Consider the following 25,460-nt stretch of genomic DNA (forward strand, 5'->3'; position numbering starts at 1 on the left):
AAGAGCCAGCCCCAGGCCTCCCTGAGGGATGGGGGATGCTGTCAGGCCTCTATGCAGCGCAGCTTGCCCCAGGCACTGTAGACGCGCCATCCCTCCTCCTCACCAAGGCTTCCCGCTTGGCGGAGAGGAGAGGGCACTAAGGCTCGGACAAGTTGAGTCATTTGCCCAAGGTCAGGCAGCTTGAATACTGGGACTGGGGCCGGGACTGCCCAGACCCCAAACCCTCGCCAGTTCTCAGAAATGAACGAGGGAAGCCCCGAGGCTGGTGGCCAGTTGGCCCAGAGCTGGCTCCCCTGCTCCTCCTCCCCGGGAGCACAGACACCGCTGGGGGGGCGGGGGGTGCTGGCTCTGAGGAGAGTCTGAGCAAGACTCAGGACATCAGAACTGCACGGGGCTGAGACCAGTGAGCCACCGCAGACCTCGGACCTGCGTTCTGGGCCTTCTCCGCGTCCCACCCACACCCCTCAGACGTCACCTCCTGCCGCCCACCCTTCAGCTCCCCTGGTCTGGGACCAATCCCCTGACGTGGGCATGGAGGGAGGCAGCGTGGAACTGCGTCCACCAAAGATGGATGAAAGCTACCCAGAGAGCTCTGCCTGTGGCCCCTCCCAACAACTGTCACCTCCACGGCTAAACCACCCCCGTGGATGGGGCCTCCTGCGTGTGCTGTCCCGGGAGTGGCAGCAGGGGTGGCCAGGGAGAGCAGATGCAGCAGGCACATGCAGCTGTGGGTGCGCGGCCCGCGCATCTGTCCTTGGGCCTCCTGGTGTGGCCTGCAGAGTAGCGGGTGGAGAAACCGGCACATCTTGAGCTCCAGTGTCTGGCAGTGATCCCGGCTGAGTCCACCGGCGCTGGCTTCAGAACTGCCTGGGGCGCCTCTCTGAGCTTCGCCTCTGGCCTGCCTCCCGTCCCTTCTCCCTCAGTCCCGCCCACGGCTCAGACAGCCAAACAGGTCCTCTGAAAATACACAGCATCTTGAGTTTATTTGGGGTTGGGCACTGCAGGTTCAGGCACAGTTTGTTCCTGGATAGAAAGAGTCACGATCACTCCTCTCAGCTCTCTTGGTACTTCAGGGGCCACCCCTGCAGGGCCCCTCCCCACGTCCCCAGTTCCTGCACACACGTGTCTTCCCCCCTCCCTGCTCCCCGAGTCTCTCATTCTTTCACCAGCCGGTAGATGTGGTGCTGAGCCCCATGCTCGCTGGCTGACACCTCAAAGACGTACGCAATGCACAGCAAGGTCTCCTGTGTGTCTCTGTTGGTGACCACCTGTGGGTGAGAAAAAGACGCGGGTTAAGGCCCAGGTGAGGAAGCGCCATGGGTGCTCTCCACCCATGGACCCCAGCCCCAAACCTGCAGTGCCCCTGCCCCACACACCTGCAGGATGGTGAAGTTCTCCAGCACACTGTTCATCATGTACTTCTCGGGCAGGTGCTTCAGCTTGTGGATGAAGTTGATCATGTACTCGCAGAGCGGCGACCGGTGGATGCGGTATGAGTAGTGGCCGTTCTCATAGCGAGCATACTCTGTCTGCAGGACCCAGGGGACACTGGGGGCTTAGAATCCCTTTTGGCCACCTCTGGCCCAGGCCCAACTCCACGGGGAAGCTCCAGGCTCTGCTAAGTGGGAAGGAAAGGCAGGAGGCCTGGAGGCCTTGAGACCAGAGCCACCCTTAGGTTGGGGGACATTCAACACCAGTGACGGGCAGAAACCCAGTATCACAGGAGGGAGCAGCAGCAGAGACAGGACAGGCGCCTTGATCCTGGCTGTGCACTAGGACAACATGGGGGAAGGTGCACAGGGATGCTTGTGACTCTGGTGGGAATGACACAGATCTATACATTCACACACCTACACATGCACACACAAGGAGTGCCTGTGAAAGGTGCAATCTGAACTGGACTGGTGCAGTGCGCCGACGCTGACCTCCTGGTTGCCAGTGTTGCACTCTGGTTGTGCAAGAGGTGGCCAGTGAGGGAGCTGGGTGAAGGGTATGTGGGACTACGACTGCATGTGGATCGACAATTATTCAAAAGTTTTAAAACTTTAAGGCCAGGCACAGTGGCTCACACCTGTAATCCAAGCACTCTGGGAGGCCAAGGCAGGAGGATCACTCGAGCTCAGGAGTTCGAGACCACCCTGAGCAAGAGCGTGATCCCATCTCTACTAAAAATAGAAAAATCAGCCGGGCATGGTGGTGTGCACCTGTAGTCCCAGCTACTCGGGAGGCTGAGGCAGGAATATTGCTAGAGCCCAGGAGTTTGAGGTTGTAAGGAGCTATGATGATGCCACTGCACTCTAGTCCAGGCGGCAGAGTGAGACTCTGTCTCAAAAAAAGAAAAGTCGTAAAACTTTAAAAATAAATGACCTGAGGAGCTATTTAAAAAGTGCTGTTGTTTGGAGTCCACCCTAGAAACTGAGGCGGTGATGAGTGGGGCTCAGGCACTGGTGTGTTTCCAAAGACCCCGGGAATGCTGAGGTGCGGCCAGGGTGGAAAACCACCGGGCGGAGGAGAGCCTCTTCCCCGGGCCAGCCTGGCATTGGGTTGTGTTCGGCATGAGGAAGGTTTTCGATGCCGACAGATCGTGAGAGTAAGACGTCGTTAATCCAGACAAATGTGGGACAGAGGTGGGGACGGGTGAGGACTGGCCTGCAGTGCTGAGGTCTGGCTGAGCGAGTGCGTGGGCTGCGCAGGGCCCGCAGGTGCTGTGGGTTGGAGGCCTTTGGCCCCAACTCCTTGTCACTCTCACTGCACACGGGACCAGAACAGAGGCTGCTGCAGGAGGCCACATCACCGGGCAGCGAGGATAACTTGTCGCTTGTTTACAGCTAAATGGAAGATTTTTACCCCCCGCCCAACACCCACCAGAAAGCAGGGGCTGGGCTGGGATTCAAAGCCAGGTCCACCTGAGCTCGTGCTCCTCACCACGGCCCTGCACTGCCCTTGGCCAGGGGGTGGAGCAGAGGTAGAAACCACTGCCCGGAAGGCAGGCCCAAATTTTCTGGGACTTCCACTAGTGCAGAGTGCCCAGGGTACCCACAAAAGGTACCCACAAATAGAAAAGCAGGGACCGGAACAGTTTTTGGCACCCAGGGAAGTAAAAAGGGAGCAAGGAACAGAGACCCTGAAGACCCAGCCCCACCCCTGCCCCTGCCGTGTGACTGCGGGGAAGGCCTTTGCTCTCTTTCGGCCTCTGCTGTGAAGCCAGAGAGCTGGACTGGGCAGACACCCGAGGCCCCACCTGCATGAGCATGTGCTTGGGAGGTGCAGGCCCGGCCTCTGGCCAGCTGGGCTGGACAGCGGCGCTCAGGGGACCCACGGGAAGCACACAGCACTGGCAGCAGAGCGAGAAAGCAGTGGGGAGCTTGGCGGGTGCCCCTCCCGAAAGCAGACGGAAGCCGAGCTGTGCAATCCTGTCCCCAGGAGCTCTGGCAAACACCGGCCACCACCCTCTCCCCTCACCCACTGGCGCCTCCTACCTCAACTTTCTCCACCACCTGCTTGCCGAAAGAGCAGACCTTGGTGGAGCAGGTGATTATCATGTTCTCAGGGCTCTCGTACTGGCTGGAGACCCCGTAGAAGGAGCTGCCTTCGTCCTCGATGTTGGTGTTGAGGTCTGCCTGGAGGGAGACCAGGGGAGGGGGAGCAGGGGTCAGACCTGCCAGCAGAAGCCCTAACGAGGGACAGAGTCAAGGAGACCCCAGGGGTCACAGTCCAGGTTCTAGGGCCAGGAAGAAATCAGGAGGGCTTAAAAGGAACTTGGACAGTAGAATGTTGGGAAGCTTCCTCCGCCCTCCACGCCCAGGCCTGTTGTGAAATCAGGTCGTGTTGCCTAAACAACGGGAAAAGAATATGCTGGAACCCTGTCAGTTTCAGGCCACTGCTGCCTGCTTAGGTAGTGACACCTCAATCAGGTGGGGTCCCAAATTTTGTCTTTAGGTCTTGAAGTTTTATGGTATAAAAATTTGTTCTTGTTAAACTGCAAATATTTGAATCTATATCAGTCATTTCTATTTTAGTATGAATGAATCTATCAGAACATTTCCAGAATGAATTTTGATAGTGAAGAAAGCACAAGAACATGGAAGGGGATGCAGGGGCTCTTCTGTCTCATCCTCCGATCTCACTGGCCACCTGGCCCGATGAATGGTCTTCCAAAAATGCCTCTGGGGCTGGCCTCCCAACTGTCTCTACGGCCTTGCTGGGTCTAGCCACCTTGGATCTTTCCACAGCTCTGCTGCAGCCTCCAGAACCATCTCCCTGGCACTAGCCTTCCTTCCCTCAGTTCCTTCTTTCTCTCAACTGCTCCAAGGGTCTCTTCAGAAGACAAGTCTGACTACATCACTCTGTGGTTCAAACCATCTCACTGAGTGAGCCCTTCAGCCACAGGGATGAGCCTTGGTCCCCAGCCTGGCCCTGGGCAGTCTCTATGTCAGTGTCTCTCCTCACCCCAGACAGGCTGCTCTTTCTTCCTTGTCAAAAGCAGAGCCCAGGGGCCGTCTTGCTGGAAGCTGGGCTGATCTGAAATTCATCTCGACACTTCCGTCTTAGAAAAGGCAGAGTAACACAGTGTCAATTTCATGCCCCAGACGTAGGCCACATAGCTGATAAGTGACAGGCCCCAGGTCTCTGGGCTCCGACTCCAATGCACATCCCACTCCAGCAGATGGAGGGAGGACCGGGAGGAGACATTTCAGTGCCTTGGGGACTGAGGCAGCAACTGTATTTCCAAAGCCCTAGGCCACTTAGAGGTCTCCAACCCCAGAACTTCACATTACATCAGCCCATCTGAGCCAGGGGTGCTAACAGAGCAACTCAGGATTCAGAAAAAAAGCTCAGACACATTCCAAAAGGCTTATTCCCAGGGTGAAGCCTCTCCTCCCACCCACACACTGGTCTGCAACCCCGGCCAAGCTGGCCCCAGAGTGCAGCCTGTGAATGCAGTGGGAACTCCAGGCTCCGACAACAGGACTCTTCCGCACGAAGGTAAGGGGATCCCCTGAACCCCAGGAAGGTTTTGGCACGAAACAGAGCAGTTCTATCACTGGCCAATGGGCAGTTCTATCACTGGCCATTAGGGGACGCTCAATCATCATTTTTCTCTCCTTTGGAGGAAATCGTTCCAAGAGCCAGACCTTTCTCGAGCCTGGCAGGGGCGTTGATTGTCTTAGGGCACAACAGAAATATTATATAGGCACACAAAAAATGCCGAGAGGGACCTGCATTTATTACTGTGGCTGGCTACAAACATTGAGTGGAAAGGTTATGGGACGGAACGAGGGTGTTACTCTACGATGAGAAAAAAGGCTGTTTTCTCGTTGAAACAGAATGGCACATGGCTCAGTGTGCTCTGCAATGGCATAATGGCGCCACGGGGAAGAAAGAGAACAAAAGAATCACAGCTGCATTTGCAACACTCGGCCCCTGCAACACACAGCAGAGCTTATTAGACACCTCCGCTCCCAGCCCTGCCGGCCTCTGCCCTCCCGTCTGACTGCAGCGGGGACCCCGGGAGGGAGGGGTGCGGCAAGGCCGCAGGGCGCCTGCGAGTCCAGGCAGAGGTGGCCAGGTCTCTGCTGGGCTGGAATTAACCACAGCTGTGACTGGCCCAAGGTCCCACTGTCAAATATAAGGTGAACTGGGACCAGGGCCCGGGCTCTCTGTCTCCTGTTTTCTCTAAGCCATGTGCTCCTCCTCAGTGACCAAGTTTGTCAGACTGGTCCTAAAGAAGCGGCCGGGGGCAGTTTGTGTGCTCAGGATACCCTGCAGCTGGAAGCACAGCGCAGACATGTGGGCCGTGCCCGAGAGATGCTGGAAGGAAGCCCAGCTGCCTGGGAAGGGCGGCACTGGACGGGGCGCGGGCGCCGAGGGGCAAGGCCTGGCACGAAATGGCGATGACCCTCAGATTCCACCCTTGCTCGACCTCCTCCCATCAGCGCCACATTCACGTGCCATCCACCACGGGCCCTGGTTCTTTTAAACCAACTCACTCTCTCGTTCCTTAATTCCATTCTAGGCAATAAATCCATGAAATAAAGGATTCTATTTTTTCTAATATACAGGGTGTCCCAAAAGTTGCCATACATAGGGAAAATGGGAAATTGTAGCTAAATGTACCTTTATTTACAAAATATTCATTATAAGATTTTACAAATTTTCCCTTTGTATGGAGACTTTTGGGACACCCTGTATATGAAAATAATTACATAACTATTAAAGAAGTGTTTCTTCACGTGCCACCTAAAACAATGCCATGGGCCAAGCTGGGCAGGCAGGCACCAATACCCCCCAGCTCTTCCCAACACCCAAAGACAGTGGCTGCCCCCACCCACCAGCAGCTCTCTGCATACCCCTGCATCACCGTGTGCTGTCGCCATCTGTCCAGATGTCCTTGCCCCCTTCCAGCAGGGAAGTTCCTTGGAGGCCAGAACCAAGGAAGCTCTCCCAGGGCCGTGCCACTGCCCGTCTGGGCTAGGCCTTCAGAGAGAGGGCTGCATGTGGCCGTTCACACTCTCACGGCGGGGTGATGGGAGCAAGGTCCCCTGCTCACCTGGGAGACCCCAGCTCCGCCCCATCTCAAACACCCTTCTGGCATCTGCCCCATCATCTGGCTCCTCCCACCACTCAGCCCAGCCCGGCACTGCTGGGGCCAGCGGGGCCAAGGGGGTTGAGGCGTTGTCTCTGCTCTCAAGGAATTAGTAATTATAACTGGGAGAGCAAGTGGAACACATGAGCTGGGGGGCAAGTGTGGGGAGAGGGAGAGAGACAGAGAACAACAATTTCTCAAGTGACAGGCCAGAGGCAGCCCCAGAACCTGCCCCAGGGTCACACTGCACAGACGCAGAGGGTGCTGGCCCGTGAGACACAGACGCACCCCAGAGCACCTTGTCTTGTCCTCAGTGCCTGGATCCTTCTAATCACAACCCCACCCTTCTCCTGCAGCTGCACCCAGACATTTCCTGCCCACCCTCATATCCCCCCACTCTAAGCACCTCCCCAAAACAAGCTTTGCTTCTTGGCTTGCTCAGCCTAAGAAAGGAGGAAAGCTGTCCCCCCACCCCCGCCATCTGAGTGCCCCTTTGCAACCCTCCCTCCACCCTATTCATAGCTGTGCGTGCGGGTGAGCAGCTCATAGGCCGCGCCTGGAACAGGTGTGGGGGATCGGGTGGCTGACAGATGAGCTGAGACAGCCGCAGCCCGGGTGTGGGGGCCTGGAGGGGCTCAGATTCATTGTCATGTGCTGGTATGTGCCTGGGAGAAATGTCAGGGCCCAAAAGGGAACAGAGCAGGGTGGGATGGGAGGAAAGCAGGGGGTCTCCTGCCACCACGGCTCAGCCCAGCTCTGCCCAGCATTTGCAATATGCAGACCAGGGTCCAAGAGTCCCCTCCCCGCTGCCCCAGGGACAGAGGCAGCCTCTGCTGTGCCACGGGGCTCTAGGGGGTGAGGGGTTCCACTTCCCAGTCCCTCATCAGAGGAGCACAGCCTCCGCGCTGCAGCGCTCCCACTCGCAGACGCCGTCTCTGGCTGGACATGTGTCCCAGCTGCCACGAGTCTACAGTGACCACCGCAGCCCTGTGAGCAAGCACAGCGACTCTCAGTGCAGGAGGCAGCAGGTTGGACTGGGGACAAGAAGCCCTCCTCCCGCTCCAAAAGGGTTCTGATCAACTCTCCAGCACCCACGTTCCGCCTGGGAGCAAGGCTCAGAAAACAGCCAGGCAGGAAGAGAAAGGGAGGCTGGGGGAGAGGCCGCCGTTTCCTTGTCTGAGCAGTTTTCCTTCCTAACTGTGTGTGGCCCAGTTCACACCAGCTGATGGCAGGGGACGGAGTGACCAGGCCAGGGGGACAGGAGCAGAGGCTTCCAGGTGCCGAGAGGCCCATGACTGACCCAAAGTCTCATTGTCAGCAACACGAATATTTACTTCCCCCGTCACACCTTTGTCTTCCTCTGGTGCCTCTGCCCTCCCCACATGCGAGGAGGGACCAGACGGCTGCCAGGGTGCCCTGGCCTCTCACATTCCCCTGTCCTCACCCTGCCCAAGCTGCTGGCACTCAGAGGGGTCCTGGGGCTTGGGCAAGGGGCAGGGGCAGACTGGGACCAGCTGACCACACACACATCGGGGTCCTCAGACACTAGGTCCCTTGCAAGCCCTCAAGAACAGCTGCTGGCCGTTCACACAGAGAAACAAAGGCATAGAGCAGCCAAGGTCTGCTCAGGACACAGCTCTCAGGTGGAAGGACCCGGACTAGAACCTCCGTGTCCCAGCTGGGGCCACCTGCTGCCTGCCCTGCTCTGCCAGGAGGGCCTCGCTCATAGCCCACCACGCTCCCCTGTCCAGCGGCTACTGCGCCAGGACTCTGAGATCCAGAGTGCAAGCTCCTGGCAGCCAAGGGCCACGCTGTGCCCATACAGCACAGGCCACGTGATCAAGACCGGGGCACACGGTCCTCGTGTGGAACCTCCTAATCCTATGTCCTCGGCACCAGCTATCCCCAACCCTCCACCTCCCCTACGAGTCAGAAGGAAGGAGACGACATGGGCCACCAGCAAGGTCACAGAAGGCCCTTCTAGTTCCTACTTCCTACCAACCTTAATCTCCAGGCAGGGCAACTTCCTCATTTTCTGGAAGTCTGAGGCCAAGAAGACACAAGAAGCCCAACTCTACACCGACTGCAGTCAGAGTCAAGTCTCCTCTCTCCACGCTAACACTGCTGGCCACGCATCAGGCAGATCTTAATTTCTGAAGATGATCTTTTTTAGACAATTCACAGCCTCCCCCAACAGGAGCAGGAGAAGCACCAGGACCCTGCGTGGAGGGCACCCGGCACTCTGCAAGGCAGGACGGAGTGGAAGGGCTCCAGCCACACACACTGGAGCTGCACTGCTTAGGCCTGGGTCCCAGTCTGAACTATGAACTGGGTGACCTTATACAGGCTGTTTGACCTGTTTGTGCCTCAGTTTCCCCTCTGCAGATGAGGTTGTCAATTACACCTACCTTCTGGGATGTGGCAAGGATTAGGCATGTTAATGTATGTCAAGTAATGACAAAGTGCTTCTGGGGTTGCCCATCGTCTGCCCTGACCTAGCTCGCAGCACTCACGTAGCAAGAATGACCACAGGACACAGGCTCACCCCGGCTGGTTGCCTGAAAGCCAGGCCCTTACTTACCCTATGCCTCAGTTTCCCCCATTTGTGAAAGAGGGGGCCTAAGATGGTTCTCATCTGGAGGGCAGCTAGAAGGATACAGAATACGACCGACAACTAAAAGACAGCAGGAGCTAGTGAAAAGAGCCCCATATATGCCGTCACCTTCCTCCAGGGTAGCGTTCCCATAAACGCTCCCTGCCACTGCCAACCAGGCCCCGCTTATAACCCCAAATTGCAGCCGCAGGGTAGCTGAGCCAGTGCTGGGAAAGAGCCACCGATCAGCACACCCACGCTCCTTCTTCAAGTCCAGGATAAGCCTGGACAGGCCGCAGTGGGGGGCGTAGACTTCTCCAAAGGAGAGAGAAAGGCCTTCTCCAAAGGCCCGGGAGCCTGCGTGCTCTTAGCAGGAATGGGAGCTGCTGCTGCTGGCTACGAAGGGATACTGCTAACCGGCTGCCCACAGCAAAGCCTCTTGGTTCCAATTCCCACGTCCAGGGCTGGAAGGGAGAATGGGGAGATGATTTAAGCCCTTTTTCAAAAATAAGAAGACATCCTGCCTAAAGCCAGCCTTTCTGGCTGGGGTCCCTAAGAGGCTGGCATCTCTTGCCTGATCTACAGGAGTCTCACCCTTGCTTCCAGCTTGGGTACCTGATTTACCCAACTAAGCACAAGTCTGGCCATGTCATACCTGTTCAGAAACCTTCAATGACTCCTTATTACCTGAAGAGAAGGGATGACAAATACGCCATAAACATGCCACCATTTTCCCTGGTACACCCACGCAGACACTGCCGTCCATCCAGCACCTTCCCTTCTAGATCCTTCTTAACCCAGCATTCCAAACAATGACTGCCAATCCCTTGGAAGTAACACCCAGGTCAAACCCATTTTCCTGAGCATGGGTTAAAGGTGGGAGATTGACGGCGTAAGTTTATTATTTTCCCCCTCAGAGACCCAACTAGAATGATAATAAGCAAAGAACTTTTTAAAATGTGCTGCACTAGCCAGGCATGGTGGCTCACGCCTGTAATCTCAGCACCTGGGGAGGCCAGGGCAGGAGGATGGCTCCAGGCCAGGAGGTCAAGACCAGCCTAGGCAACATAGCAAGACCTCATCTCTACAAAAAACAGAAAAATTAGCCAGGCGTGGTGGTGCACACCTGTAGTTCCAGCTGCTCAGGAGGCTGAGCCAGGAGGATTGCTTAAGCCCAGGAGTTCAAGACTGCAGTGAGCTATGATCACTCCACTGTGCTCCAGCCTTGGGTGACAGAGTAAGACGTTGTCTCTAAAAAAATAAATAAATAAATAAAATGTGCTTCACCATAAAGCTGAAGAAAATGGAGAAGAGACCAAACTGATAAGGGAGCTCAACAAGTTTTAGAAGACTGAAGACTGATTAGGACTAGAATGGATTCTGTAGGGCAAAGAAAGCAGGAGGAATAAGGACCTAAAAGTGACTTAGGGGCAGGGGGTGGGGGGGGGGTGGCGGGGCGGTTACAGGTAAGAAGGAGCTGAGCTGAGTGGCTCAGGTCTGGAGAGACCCAGAGAGTGGGGGCCGGGGAGGCACAGGCCATGCCACACGGGGCTGAAACACGTCTGCACCTGGGATGGCTGGGTCCCCAGGCCCACCCCACCCACATCGGCAGACGACCAAAGAACAATCACCTTCAGAAGATACATAGCAGGGCTTAGAGTCTCAGGGACACTGGGCATATTCTAAAGAGGGGTAACAGGGTTGAGGACAGGAGAGTTAAGTGACAGCGTGAGAAATGGTGGGACCCCTCCCCTATCCCACTGCCAGAATGCTTGTGACCAAGTATTTCCCTTCCAGGGAAATTAAAGGAATCTTCTCTGGAGAAACAAAGTCACCTCAGGAAAAGAAAAGGTCATATTGACATTTCTTGTTTCCCCAGTAAAACAGCTGGCTCCCTAACCCCCATCACGGTGAAGTGGGGCCCACCTGATCACAAGCCCTGCCTTGCACACAGCTCCCAGTCACCGCTACATGTGGACAACTGGCACAATGACAAAAGAGAAAATAGATAAACTGAACTTCATCACAGTTAAAAACTTTGGTGCTTCAAAGGACAAGAATGTGAAAAGACAGCTGACATAATGGGAGAAAATACCTGCAAATCATGTATCTGATAAGTGACTTCTATCCAGAATAAAGAACTCCTAACTCAATAATAAAAGGATAAGTAACCCAATTTTAAAATGGGCAAAGGATTTGAACTGATATTTCTCCAATGATATGCAAATGGCCAATAAGCAAAATGGCCAATGAGCACGTACAAGGACGCTCAATATCAGTAGTCACCAAGGAAACGCAAACAACAACCACAGCGAGGTACCACTTCACACTCACGAGGACGGCTATGATCAGAGAGTATCAAGAGCTGGTGAGGATGTGGAGAAAACAGGACCCTCGTACACTGCCGGTGGGAATGTACAATGGTGGGGCCACTTTGGAAGACTCTGGCAGTTCCTCAAAAAGTTAAACAAAGAGCTACCATTTGACTCAGCAATTCCAAGCCTAAGTATATACCCAAGAGTAATGAAAACAGATATCCACACAAAAACTTGAACGTGACGTTCACAGCAGCATCATCCACAACAGCCAAGAGGTAGAAACAACCCAAACGCCCACCAACTAATGAATGGATAAACAAAATGTGGTATATCCACACAATGGAACATGATTTGGCCACAAAAAGAAATGAACCAGTATTCATGCTACACCATGGCTGGACCCTGAAAATTTCACACTAAGTAAACAAAGCCAGCCACAAAGACCACATATTGTATAAATTCATTTATATGAAATGTCCAGAATAGGCAAAGCTTCAGAGACAGAAAGTAGATTATTGCACAGGGCTGGGGGGATGGGAGTGGGGTGTGATAGCTAAAGGGAACACAGTTTATTTTGGAGGTGACGAAAATGTTCTAAAATTGATTGTATAATGTTTGTAGAACTCTGGGAATACACCAAAAAATAATTGTATGCTTTAAGTAGGTAAATTATATGGGAAGTTAATTATGTCGCACTAAAGATCTTAAAAAATATAGACAGATGGCCAAGAATTGTAGACATTTGAGAAAACCCTCCCACTTGAAAGACAAGAGACCAAAACAGAAAATAGAAATTAAAAGGAAACAAAGACAAAGAAAGGAACCAAAGAAAACTTAAAAAAATAATTGTCATTTCATACTCTCAAGAAAGGTAAGACAAAAACTGTATCCATCAAACAAGATCAAAGACCAACATGCTCTGGAAATTTAAAAAAAGCAAAATTTCATAGTCAAAATTAAATATCCACTAGACAGTATGGCAGAAATGCCGCCCTACTCCATTAATCTAATTCACGATTAACTGTAAAATGCACCATTATTTTATGAACCAGTAAGAAAGAAAAAATGTTGGCCAGACGCGGTGACTCACACCTGTAATCCTAGCACTCTGGGAGGCCGAGGTGGGAGGATTGCTTGAGGTCAGGAGTTCAAGACCAGTCTGAGCAAGAGCGAGACCCCATCTCTACTAAGAATAGAAAAAATTAACTGGGCAACTAAAAACATAAAAAATTAGCTGGGCATGGTGGCACACATCCACAGTCCCAGCTACTTGGGAGGCTGAGGCAAGAGGATCACTTGAGCCCAGGAGTTTGAGGTTGCTGTGAGCTAGCCTGACGCCACAGCACTTTAGCCTGGGCAACAGAGCTAGACTCTGTCTCAAAAAAAAAAGAAAAAATATCATGACACTATGACACACCATCCACAGAAAGACTCTTCTAGCTTCATCTATACTCCCAGAGCCCTGATTTTATTCAGAAAGGCAACTTACCCAACTAAAAACGCACCTTCTTTTCCCTGGCTCTTCATCTATGTGCAGCCATACAACTAATTACATGTCGTGGTATTTAATTCTTCTTAGGAAGCCCCTTACAGAGACCTAAATTGGCTTTTTTTTAACGTTTGGAATATGAATATAATGGCTGGAACTCTAGCAGTCATGACTTTGAGGACAGAAGACATGTACTGAGGATGGCAGATAGAGAGGACGCAGGTCCCCTGCTGATTCACAGGGCAGCCCTGGATGGTCTACCTCCAGACTTCCTTTACATGAAAGAAAAACAGTTGTTTTTTGTTTTTTTTTTTGAGACAGAATCTCACTCTATCACCCAGGCTCTCCCACCCAGGTGCGATTACAGTTCACTGCAGCCTCTAACTTCTGGGCTCAAGCAATCCTCCTACCTCAGCCTCCTGAGTAGCTAGCTAAGACTACAGGTACACACCACCACACTGACTACTTTTGCTTTTTAGAGATGGGGTCTCACTACATTGCCCAGGCTGGTCTCGAACTCCTAGTTTCAAGTGATCTTCCTGCCTCGGCTGCCCAAAGTGCTGGGATTACAGGTGTGAGCCAATGCACCTGGCAAAAACAAACAATTTGTGTTACTTTGAGTTTTATAAAATATAAATCTTACTAATTCAGAAAAGTTAAAAAAGATAAAGGTAAGGAAATCTCCAGGAACATAGATCAAGAAAATACATCAGAAAATAAATAAAGAAATGGTAAAAATCATAGAGCATAAGTCTAGGGGGTTCCAACATCAGACTAATAGGGGTTCCTGGAAAAGAAAACAGAGGAAAAGAAATGATCAAAGAAATAATATAAGTAAATTTCCTAAAATTGAAAGACTCCCTACCAAGTACCTGGCTCAAAAATGGGAAGTAAGACAACATATATCCCAAAGCTCATCAATGTGAAATTGAAGAGCATAAGGAATAAAGAAGAAATACTAAAACTTCAGAGAGAAAAACACAAGTTACATGACAAAAGATAGGGAATTAGAATGCTATCAGACTACTCGTGCCAGAAGACAATAAAGCAATACATTAAAAAATGGTTCTTCAAAATCATTTCTGGGGAAAATGATTTATGATCTGCATTCCTTACCCAAACTGTCAATCAAGTATAAGGACAAAAAAAAATTTCAAATATGCAAGGCCATTTATCCACCATGCATCTTTTCTTAGAAAGTACTAGAGGATATGTTCCAGCAAAATGAGGGTGGTATACCAATAAAGAAAGAAATATGAGATGTAGTAAACTGTAAACTCAAGATAGGAGAGTCTCAGAATGACAAATGTAGGGCAAGCCTAGAACAAAACCCATTTAAACTGGAGCAGAACAGAGCCTTCCAGGAGGGAGCGCTCCAGGTGAGAGGAGGAATTGATAAAGTATCTGACAGGTTTGAGCATTTGTGAAAAGAATTTCTTTAAATTTTATATGGTGGTTATGACAAAGCAATTTGTAACATTTTAAGAATAGGCTTATTTAAAAGTGTGCAAGTTAAAAAAGCCATTTATTTGCAGGAAAAAACAAAAAGTTGTACAACAAATAAAATGTAATCATATCTCTTGGCTCTTTGGTGCTCAATCTACTTTGTTAAAAAATGTAAACATTTTATTGCTTTTACTAAATTATTGAATCTGATTACATTGGGATGATGAGAGGGAAAGTGGTATAACACAGCTAATATTTTCTACCATAATGGAATGAAAATATAGTCTTAGTCATGACATCAAGACGTAACAATATAAGCATATTATTTAGAGCTAAGGAGAAAAAGCCCAGAATAAACAGCTAAAGTTTACAGAGCCTGCCTTGGGATTGGGACTGAGGTGTGGGCAGAAGTAGGACAAGAATCCGATGCTTTTCATTACTATCTTTTTAAATAAGTATTGTATTAATAATCTCAACTATGAACACGAATTGATTTAAAAAGATCAAGTAAAATAAAATATTATCTATTTTTCATCCTAGCATAGATTAAAACTCAGACTTTAGTATGATCAAGTCCTTCCAGGATCTAATTCACTTTCCCATTTTTGTTTCCTATCATTCTCTCTTTCACACCTTCACCCACGACTTCCCCTCTGGAGCCCACTTCCTTCTGCCTTACTGTAGCTCGCATACTCCCCCAGACTGTAGCAGCCTTTCCCATCTCTGCCTGATGGATCTGCCCATCCCTAAGGCCCATTTGCACCCTGCTGGCAGAGTACAAACACCGAGCATCTCATAGATCAGGGCCTGGGTCTCAGTTCCAGCACTTGCCTCTCCTGGAGACAGCCAGCCCCTCCCAGGTTAGCTGAGGACGACAGCTAGGCTGGGGGCTACTAGCCAGGAACCTGCGGGCCACCTGGAATTACACACAAACTTCTCTGTGAACAGGCCTCTTTCTAGGAAAAGTAAAGCTTTCAGATTAGCAAAGGAGTCTGGGAGCCAATATTGGGTAAGAATCTCTCAGCAAGAGGCATTAAAAGGAGAGTTAACAGAACTGAGGGAGCAGGAAGGGCAATGTGGCTGGAACCACACAGCTTGGTGTCTGGGCGCTGAGAATACCCCAAGCCTCACAGACCGGACCTCCCCCATGTCCTCACCACCGGTGCAGTTTGCACGTGCTTGTCTGACTCTCTCCCCTGCCTCCCTTTGCTGTGCGTACGTGGCAGGTATGGCAAGCTCCCAGAGCAGGTACTGTGTCTCCAGGTCTTAGAGGAGGCATTTCTGAGCACCTGCCTAGGGGTGAGGTGGGTGGAAAGCAGAGGCCAACTCTAGGGGCTGGGCTATTTGAGAAGATAGGTAGGTGTTTTTTGGGGGGCAGCGTGGCCCTGCAGCAGTGGTGGCTGGGTGACCCATCCTAACCCCACACTCCCCTCTCCCAGCTCCAGCCAGCCAGCATGCCTTGCATATGGGGCTGGAGGACCAGCTGTCCTACTCCCAGCCCGAAAGCAATACAGGATCTGCCATTCAAAGACCTGGGTGACAAGGGCACTCCATGCTGGCCCTTCACCCAGCCCCCAGTGTCTCTGACAGTCTTCTCCCAGCACTACACCTCCTACGGCTCCACCCCTGCCCTGCCGGCTGCCATTACTGCTTGTCGGGGAAGGGCCTCATTCTACCAGCCCAGCGCTCTGGCATCACGGCCGCCCCCTGGTGCAGCACCCGCCACCCGATGGCTGTTTGTGCGTGCTGGCCCCTCTCACGGGCACCCTCACCAGCTTTCTCCCACGGCAAGGGCACCCTCTCCCACTCCCCCATTCTCCCCACTCTCACGGACATGCAGGCTGGCTAGAAGGGTTTATAAAAGGGCTTACCCAGAACTTCACGAGAAAAAAGGCGTTGGAAGGTCCCCGTTCAAAGAGCTCCTTGAGTCCACCCTTTTTCTCCGGGAACTTGTCATAGATCTGGCGGATGTCCACGGCTTCGAGGTAGGGGTCGCTGTAGCTTGGGCTTGACTGGCCAATGTGCACGAACAGGTGCTTGTTGTACTGTGGGGAGAGCAGTGGGCTGAGGGACAGAACGGACCGCGCAGCCAGGCTGGTGTGCACCCACCACGTGACCCAGAGAAGTCACTCCACCTCTCTGGGCCTCAGTTTCCCCACGGGTAAAACAGAGACAGCAGAAGTCTATTTCTTTTATCTACTGGGCTTCTGAGTAAGAGTCTGTCTGGCTAATGGGTTCCTCAGCTAAAAGGTAAGTTTGAACACGTCAGAGAGAAATGGTCTCTGACATCCAGTCAGCCAGGCCTCCTCTAGGTGCCCCTCTGACCTCTAAGTGAGGCTGGTCACCCAGGACACCGGACACCAAAGGGGGAGGGCTGGTGTCCCGCAGGATGTGGAGCAGACACAGGAGGCCCGTGGCTTCCTGGCTGCCCTCGGGGCAGGGAGGGGCTGCGCTGAGCGGCTCTGGGCTCTGGATGAGAGCTGGGACGAGAGCTGGTCGGGCCAGGAGGGCGGGAGGCTGCCCGCAGAGCTGGGGTGGGGAGGAAGCCCTGAGGAAGGAAAGAGCCACGGCGGAGTCTGGGGAGGAAGGGAAGATGGGAAAGGCACAGGGAACACGAGCCAAGGCCCCAGGCGGAGCGGGCGGAGGAGTGGCAGGCAGGAGTGGGGAGTCGGTGGCAGTGCCGGCCAGGCCCCGTTGGGACCTACCGTGTCCGGGTCCTGCTGCTGCTCCAGGAAGGCAGAGAACTCCAACATCCAGAGCTTGGAGCTGGCCACGCTACGGCCCTGCCACGGGGGCGCCGGGGGTGCTGAGGGCGACGGGGTGGGCCCCGCAGGAGACTCGAACCCTGCACACAGTGGGAGAGGCACATGGAAACTGTCCACAGACGCCCTCCCTGCCATCCCCTCTTCGAGGACCCCAGGCCTCCTCGGAGAGACCCCATGCTGGCTGGGGGACCTCTCGTCTCCCTTAGATGGGCCTCCTAGCAGGGTGGTGGAGGGCAGTGCCGGGCACAGGCCAGAGCACCCGGGGCAGCCCCTGGGGGAGGGGGCTGGCCTGACCCCGCTCGGGCCCTGCACAGAGCCACACTCCAGAGAGCCGGACTGTGGGGGCGGCCGGGGGCCGGGGGCCTGCAGGACTGAGAGGGCTTCCCGAGCGGGCCCTGTTAGAGCAACTCCTGGCCCAGTCGGGGAGATAACCAGAGGAAGCAGCTATCCAAGACGGTGTCAGCCCCAGGAGAGAGGGACATTTCCCGTTTCCCCACACCCAGAACAGGGTCCAGCCCAGAAGAGGCACCCGACACAGGGTAGCTAACGGGAATGGACGACTGAAGGAACGGGACCCGAATCGACGAGGCATGCGTGCACCCAGCACCAAAGGGGAGCTCCTCGTCCGCCTGGGGGTGGTCAGGAAGTACTGGGCAACGCAGCAAAGGGCCTTCCAAGCAGAGGAAACATGCAGGGCTGGGAACCAGCTTGAAGGGTTTGGAAACTCATGCGGTGGAAGTGCAGAGACGGGTGGGTTTGGGCCAGCGGCAGGAGACCAGGCTGAAGGGACAAGTGGTGGGGGCTCAGTGAGGCAGGCCGGAGTCTACCCTGAGAGCCCAGGGACGTCGCTGAGGGAGTTCAAGCCAGGCAGAGGAAGGTCCCCTTCCAGTGTGGGGAGGGCCAAGGCAGGGCAGGTGAGAAGCGAGGCCCTGTGCTTTCCCGGCGGAAGGTGAAGGAGGCCTGAAGTGCCACCGTGCAGGGAGGAGAGCTCGGCACTCGGTGACTGTGGCATGAGAGGGGCCCCTGGGGCAGAACTGTAGGTGACCCTGGCTTTCCCATCTGGGGGTCTGGGGAAGGGTGGGCCCTGTGCCAAGGCAGGGAAGCCAAGAGCATGCGGAAGAGCAGACACAGCAAGACCAGGCAGAGGCCCGGGCGGAGGGCCATGCTGGACACACGGGCCGAAGCAGGTGTCCCATCTGTCCCATTGAGGCTTACGGAGGGACTGCTGTGCACTGCACAGACACCAGCCAGTCACAGGCACAGACAGGCAATGACAACGAAGAGTGTCCAGTGTTGGGTGCAGGCTGGCACAGCGCCCTCGGGCGGGCAGGCAGGCAGGCAGCAGGCACCTCACCGGGGTGGTGGCAGGTGAGAGAAACCTTGCCCCAGGAGGCCGGGCGGCCACGGCTGGAGGCAGGCGGGAGGGGGCGGATAAAAGGGCTGGAGGAAGCAGACTAACTGGAGAAGGGCTCCAGGCCTCCTACAGAGTTCGGATCACCAGGGAGGTGCTTTAAGCCTGGAGGCAACGTGGGGAAGTGGAGGGTGAGGTGCTGGATGATGAGAGGGGACCCAGGGTGCCCAGAGCCCGTGGGGCAGCTGCCGCGGTCATCCAGGCAAGAGTGGCGGGGCCAGGGTGAAGGTAGGGGCAGTGTGGACAGACAGAGGGTGGACTAGATCCGACTTAGTGACTTGGTTTCGATGTGGGGATGAGAGAAAGCTGCACCCAGGGACCTGTGGGACAGCAGGGAAGCTCTCAGCACAGGTGAAGCCCAAGGGGCCAGAATGCAGGCAGGTAGCCAGTCTCCAAGCCCAGAACGGTGCTTGAGGGCAGGGAGGCCGTCCCAAAGCCCAGGTGTTCAAGGCACACATGTGGCAACAAGGGTGGCCAGGAGGGACAGCCGCCCGGACACAGGCATTGCCCTGTGAACTGCAGTGAGCCCCACAAGCCCTGAGCACAGCTGGGAGGGGACAATCGAGGCACCTCAGGGGGCAGGAAGGGGCCTCGCACAGCGCGGAGGTGTGCATGCTGGGGGCAAGGGACGGGCAGTAGCTGGGAGACTGGGTGTATGGTCTCAGCACACGACAGGGTGGCACCGAGGGGCATGTTGGCACCCAGCAGTTGGGTGCCTGGGACAGGAGCCACAGGGCTGCGATATGCAAGGCACATGCACTGCTGACCCACCTGGCAGAGGCAGCGGAGGCTGGACAGCGTAGGTTTGTTGAGAGAAAGGTTTCACACTGCAGGAGAGAGGAGAGGGGTGTCCGCCACGGCCAGGCTGCCGCCCCGAGCCTCACGCAGGGTCCAGTGCCCTCTGGGGTCTGGCCATCAGTGGCCTGGGTGGGCTCTGGCCTTCCTGCTCCCTCCCCTGCCAACTCCCTCGGGTTTTGTGGCAGATTTGCAGAAGCAGCAGGTCTGTTGGGGAAACCCACCCCTCTCCCCGTCTTGCCCCCAGGCCAGCCAGAGGTCTGAGTCCCAGCCTCCTGCCCTCTGGGCCCCACACTCTGGTCCTGCCTACATCCTGGACAGACCAGGGTTTTGGCAAATGCCACCCCAGGGTGTTGACACCACAGGCTGAGCCCAGTGATGCCTGAGGGCAGGAAAGCCCAATCGTTAAGCTCAAGGCTGTCCCACAAGGCTGACCCCACCCCCAGCTGTGGTCCCATCCCACCCTGGAGGCCAGGCTCAACTTCATGAGTTTATGGGTTCAAGTTCAGTTCAGGGAACAACTGGTAGCAGAAACCAGGCCATACTCACTCATGGGACATTCCGGCTTGGCCTGGCAAAGCTCCTTGCCAAAACTGAGGAGGCAAAAAGCGCAGAGTCAGCACAACGCACGTGCACCCAGGGCCCGTGCGTGGGGGAGACAGAGCGGGGCCTCCGCTGGAAGGGAGGTGGGAGCCTGAGTCCGGTGGGTGTAGGGAGGGAAGTCAATACCCCTGTCCAGCTGGTGACTGCTAATGGGCTGCAGCAGCGTCCCCAAAGCGAGTTTTAAGGAGCTCTAGTCCCTGAAAGGCTCTGTTGACAAGGTGCTCGGTGGAACAAGCACCCACGTCTGGCCAACACTGCATACTGTGTTCCTCCCGGAGAGATCCACGCCGCACGTCAGCACTTAAAGCTCCGAAGAGTCCTGGAGTCAAGCAAGCTATTTACTTCTAAGTGTTCCAAACTCACTTATCTAGAGAATCATTTCGTGTCCTATCTACCTAACATGCACTGGACTACTGCTCTCTGGTACACACTTTGAAAGTGCTGGGCGAGAGGCCCACAGGGCTCGGGGCCTGGCGCCGCCCTCCCACACGCCTAGGGTGGTGCTGTGGGCATGTCTCAAAGACCCGTTAGTGCCCAGAGCCAAGAAAACCCTGTGAGGAGGCAGCTCTGGGAAGGAGGAGCCTTTCTGGACCACTTTGAAAGTGTGACCAACCTGCCCACAGCCAAGAAATTTAAAATCCAAGCAAGGGTTTGTTCCTGGACATCAGCTCTCCACCTGAAAGGAAGGCGGGTCTGAGTCCCTAGGCAGGAGGAGCAGGGATGAGGCAGAGTGGCATAGGTTGCTCAGGCACAAGCCCGTGCTGTGTCCAGGCCCCAGGCTTTAGCTCAAGGCCGCCAGACTTCAGCTTCCTCATCTGTAAATTGGGCTCATTCTGTAGAGCTACCGGTTGGCCAGCTCATGGGCACAGCCCATTTTCCCCTTGTGAAAGGTCTGCCGAGTCACTGCCGAGGACCCCAAGAAGGTGGTTACAATACCACCTGAGCCGGGACTCAGCAAGACCCCTGGTCCTTGTTCCCTCCTTCCCCCTCTCTCCTGGCCTGAGAAAAATTTGGACCGGCCAATGCTTCTGGCTCTTCTGAAGTGGGAGGAGGGAGGAGAGGGCTGGTCTGGCCTCTGGCTCTCGTCAACCCACTTACCCCTGAGACTGCTGGGCGGCCTGGGCCCTGGGCGAGGGCCATGCTACCGTGGAAGGCCGTGGCGGAGATGATCTGCGCGGACGACATGGCAGCCATGCTCTGCAGGGCCTTGTCCTTGGCTGCCTGGTCCTGGGGGAGACACGGCAAGACAGGCCTTCAGCAGAGAGTGCTCGGCAGGCTGAGGCGAGGTGGGTCTGGCCTCGGGGTCAGGATGCTCACCCACTGCCAGTGGCCAGAGCTGGGGACCAGCTGGTAAGCCCGTGCGGTGCTATTAACTTGTTTTGCGACTGAGCAAGTCACCCGGTTTCCCTGATCAGTTTCCTCATCTGTCAAAGGGGCATAATACTTGCCTTGCCTGTCTCGTCAGAGCTTGAAGAGAGGTTGTAGACTGTCTGCCAGACGGCATCTGTGCTTTTACTAACCATAACACCTTGACAACAGGGGTCTTCTATGCCTTGCTCACCCCTGCACCAGGGGACCTGGCTCAGCACCTGCCTTGTGGCAGATGATGCACAAATACCTTTGGATCCCTCCTCAAACACACAGGAGGGATCGTCTCTGGCCACTCGGGCCGTGTGAAGGCAAGAGGCAGGCCCTCCTGGGCTTCCCCTGGCACTGTGGGCACCAAGGGCTCACCAACCTCTCACCTGTCAGAATGTATAAACCTGCTGTCCGCTGCCCTCCATCTTTGAGGTTCAAAGACCTCAAAGAACAGGTTCACTCTGCACAGGCCCTGAACAAATAGGCACTTAGGAAAGCCATTTGTATGACACTGGTAATAAGAGTAACAACAATCTTCTATGTTTGCACAAGCCAGTGGTGCCTGTCCTGAGCTCTGCAATCCCAAAGGCCTCCAAAACCAATGAGACAACATCACCTATTTCAAAAGGCCTTATGGAACTTGCGTCTTTGTCACTGTGTACAGCTTCGTTGGGGCTACATGGTTTGATTGTGTCAACTCAGGGGCGCCAATTAGAAACTCTGTATCTCAGCCAGGCACGGCAGCTCATGCCTGCAATCCTAGCACTTTGGGAGGCTGAGGCAGGAGGATGGCTTGAAGCCAGAAGTTCGAGACTAGCCTGAGCAAGAGCGAGACTCCATTTCTACAAAAAAATAGCAAAATTAGCCAGGCATAGTGGCATGTGCCTAAAGTCCCAGATATATGGGAGGCTGAGGCAGGAGGATCACTGGAGCCCAGGAGTTTGAGGTTGCAGTGAACTATGATGCCGCCACTGCACTCTAGCCTGGGCAACAGAGCAAGACCTTATCTTAGAAAAAAAAAATTCTATATCTTCATGATGAATGTTTTTAAATGGTAAAAATAAATGAACTTATTATTTGATACTTAATAATAATTAACTTGGTAGACTCAAATCTCCTTTGAGTGATACAGAGGTTGAGACAATGGAGATCCTTGCAGCTCACAGGCATTGCTGCAGGGAGACTTCGCTGGGTCCACACACCAGCCCCGAGAGGGTTAGCATCGTGGCCGAGGCTCAGAAGAGTCTAGGTGGCCCACCCAGTGTCCTGGCGCTGCGTGGCTGTGCACCCAGAACATGGCAGGCCCTCCAGGACAGCCCTTAGGAGGTTTGCAAGAATGCCACCTCACTTGGACCCCTATGAGGTTGGTGGGACCAGTAAGATCCCGATTTTAAGATGAAGAAAAAGAGGCTCAGAGAATTTGGGCAACCAGGGTGCTGACAGTGGTGACGGCGGGCCCTGTGAACTCAGCCCACACTGGCACACAGGGGCTGCGCAGATCAATGGGACGTTGGGGACGTGTCAGGATTTGACAGCACCAACATGCACCAGAGAAGGCATGGAGGGCCGTTCTGAGAGACAGGGTCATCCTCAACTTGGACAAAGCAGTGAACTCGATGAGGTTTGTTCCTGCCCCGCCTCCCACCATCCTTTTGGTGTCAAACTTGGGCCTTGTTTGCAGAGGCTGAACTTATAAGTCTAAGCTGTGCCTCTTCCTGAGGACACTTGCACTTTTAAGGAGGGAAGTTCCAAGCACACCCAGGCCAGCCCCCGCAGGCCTCTCCCTCCAGGGGGACAGGAAGGACGTGGCAGGCCGTACCCCAGCAAGCCTGTAGACCTGTGATTAACAACTGCAGTATGAGGCCAGAGAGCTCCATCCGTTCAGTACCAGCAACTTGTGTCCCTTCCCGGATATCTGATCCAAACAAATGACCAGAGCTCAGGAAATCACGGGCCTTGGAGGGTGGGGCTGGAGTCAGGAGGAAGTGGGAAGGACATTATGGGGAGTGACTGCAGTGGCCAGGCAACAGGGCCAGGGAGCCACTGAAGGGGAACTCAGATAAGCACTCTGCCAACCTGTCACTTTACAAATGAGGAAGCCGAATGGAGCTCAAGGAGGTCCAGGAACTGGCCTGAGTGCCCACGGCTACAAGGGCAGAGCTAGGGCTAGAACCAAGCCTCGAGACCCAAGGGTTTCTATCTGCCTTCCACCCCAGAGCCTAATCACCTTGGGTCCCAGACCCCTGGAGTATGACAAAATCCTCAGAAAAATCCCTCTAGGAAAACACATATATACATGAACACTTGCATATTTTAAGGGCTTCCTGGCTTCCTTTAGTGCCTGTCCATCAATCCACTGAAGGCTATCCTTAGGCCCCAGTCAGAACCTATGGACAAGGACAGGTGCAATTCCTTGAAGCACATGCGGGCTATACCACCAGCCCCCAGGGGACGGCTCCAAACACAACACTGGGAAGTCTGTTCTGCATTCGGATCACCCGCTGGGTCCCAGGGAGTCGGAGGCAGATCAGAGAGGGAAAAGGAGCAAAGGAGGCGCTGCGCTCCAGGGCCGGGGGTGTGCCAGGGGCACATGAGCCAGCCCAACAGGGAGGGACCAACAGCTGCGGCCCAGCCAGCTGTCCCAGGGGCAAAGGAGTGAGGTGCTAGGTCACAGCTGTGGGGGTGGGGGACAGCTGGGCTGATGACAGGGGGGGAATGGGACTGAGTGGGCAGCCGGGTGTGGCTTCCTAGGAGGCAGAAAGGTCTGGTTCCCACCCACTCGCTCTGCGACTCCAGTGTCAGGATCATGAACTAACTATGGGGGCCAGACAGGACTTTCGAGGTCTTCTAGTCCAGGGGCTTTTAAACTGGTTCTGAGGTGTGCTAAGGTTCAAGCGCCATCAGGTACGAGAGGCTGCATGGGAGGGAGGCTGTCTCTGGCCTGCCCCCAGGCAACCCGGCTTTGACGGACAGCTCCTCTAATAGCATTTTGGGGTGATATTTTGTTTATAATAAAGTAAAAATAAAACGGACTGTCACTGTTTTAAAAAAAGTTTATAAACTCCTGGTCTAGTCTAACACCCTGAATGTTAGATCCCCTACCAAGTGGCTGTGCAGGCTGTGCCACTATTGCCTCTGACATGGAGTTATTCCCTCTTCGTGTTCACAGAAAGGCCCACGGTTCCAGGGTCCCCGGGGCCTGACTCCTGTGAGAGCAGAGCCTCCCCGGGGGGCATCCCAGCAGCAGCTGGCCCTCCACAGGGCAGTCACCCATCAGCAGAGGCCCTGCAGGCCTGACCCAGGGAAGGGAAGGAACTGCCAGGCCCAGAGAGCAGGGAGCAGGAAGGGATTCATCAAACCCACCCTCTGCAGCAGTGCACCCTGTGCCCTGCCATGCCTGCAGGCTCTGGCTGATGGCACTAAGAGGGCCAGAGGCTCAAGGAGGTCTTCAGGGAATGGGGTCTGCAGGGCAATGCAGCTGCTCTAAACCATGTGAGCCCCCCTGAGAGGGACCCCCCCTGAGAGGGAGCTGAGGGGTGTGGCCTAGGAGACGGGCCTGTAGCTGCCCTGGAGTACAGAGCCTGACATGTACGTACACACACACACACACACACAGCTCCGAGGTCAAGTGGCCCTCCCTGTGCGCCCAAGAGGCCACGGGCTGAACCCGCCTTTCAACAGTGAGAAGCATGCCGACTCGCACACTAGCAGCTGGCCCCTGAACCAAATGGGCAGACTCATGCTACTGGGAAAAGGGCCCCAACTCCTGACCCCCGCTCCCTCCCACTGCAGTGTGCCTTACCTTTAGCTTGGCCTGGATCTCGCGGGCTTTGCGGCGAGCCAGTACCTGGATGTGGCTGGAGACCTGCAGCGGGGAGAGAGGGGTCTTGTCTCTACCTCCCAGACAGCCTGTGCCCCCAGCCTGGCTCGCCACCCACGGCCCTCCACAGCCCTCAGTCCGCATCTGTGGACCAACTGAATGCATGAATGAATGAATGAAAAGGTCAATGCCTGGGCCCTCAGTCCAGCCTGGCCCAGCAAATGCAGAGTTTGGCAATATTTTAAAAGTACAGTGCTGGCCGGTTACAGTGGCTC

General features: G+C 54.6%; 1 protein-coding gene across 3 annotated transcripts in view; it reads right to left on the reverse strand.

The window, feature by feature from the left end:
• Nucleotides 1-964: 964 nt before the first annotated feature.
• Nucleotides 965-25,460, reverse strand: part of TEAD4 (TEA domain transcription factor 4) — a 65,187-nt gene continuing 40,691 nt past the window's right edge. The window contains exons 4-12 of one of the 3 annotated variants that reach the window (XM_045554576.1): nt 25,168-25,230; nt 21,105-21,233; nt 19,953-19,996; nt 19,380-19,435; nt 17,138-17,277; nt 16,304-16,477; nt 3,480-3,620; nt 1,377-1,529; nt 965-1,268 (exon numbers count right to left, since the gene is read on the reverse strand). In XM_045554576.1, coding sequence (XP_045410532.1) covers nt 1,155-1,268; nt 1,377-1,529; nt 3,480-3,620; nt 16,304-16,477; nt 17,138-17,277; nt 19,380-19,435; nt 19,953-19,996; nt 21,105-21,233; nt 25,168-25,230 — 1,014 coding nt within the window. In that variant the 3' untranslated portion in view covers nt 965-1,154. The other 2 variants (XM_045554577.1, XM_045554578.1) reach the window with 2 other exon arrangements.

Source organism: Lemur catta, chromosome 6 (genome assembly GCF_020740605.2).
Source record: "Lemur catta isolate mLemCat1 chromosome 6, mLemCat1.pri, whole genome shotgun sequence".
Classification (NCBI taxonomy): Eukaryota; Metazoa; Chordata; class Mammalia; order Primates; family Lemuridae; genus Lemur; species Lemur catta.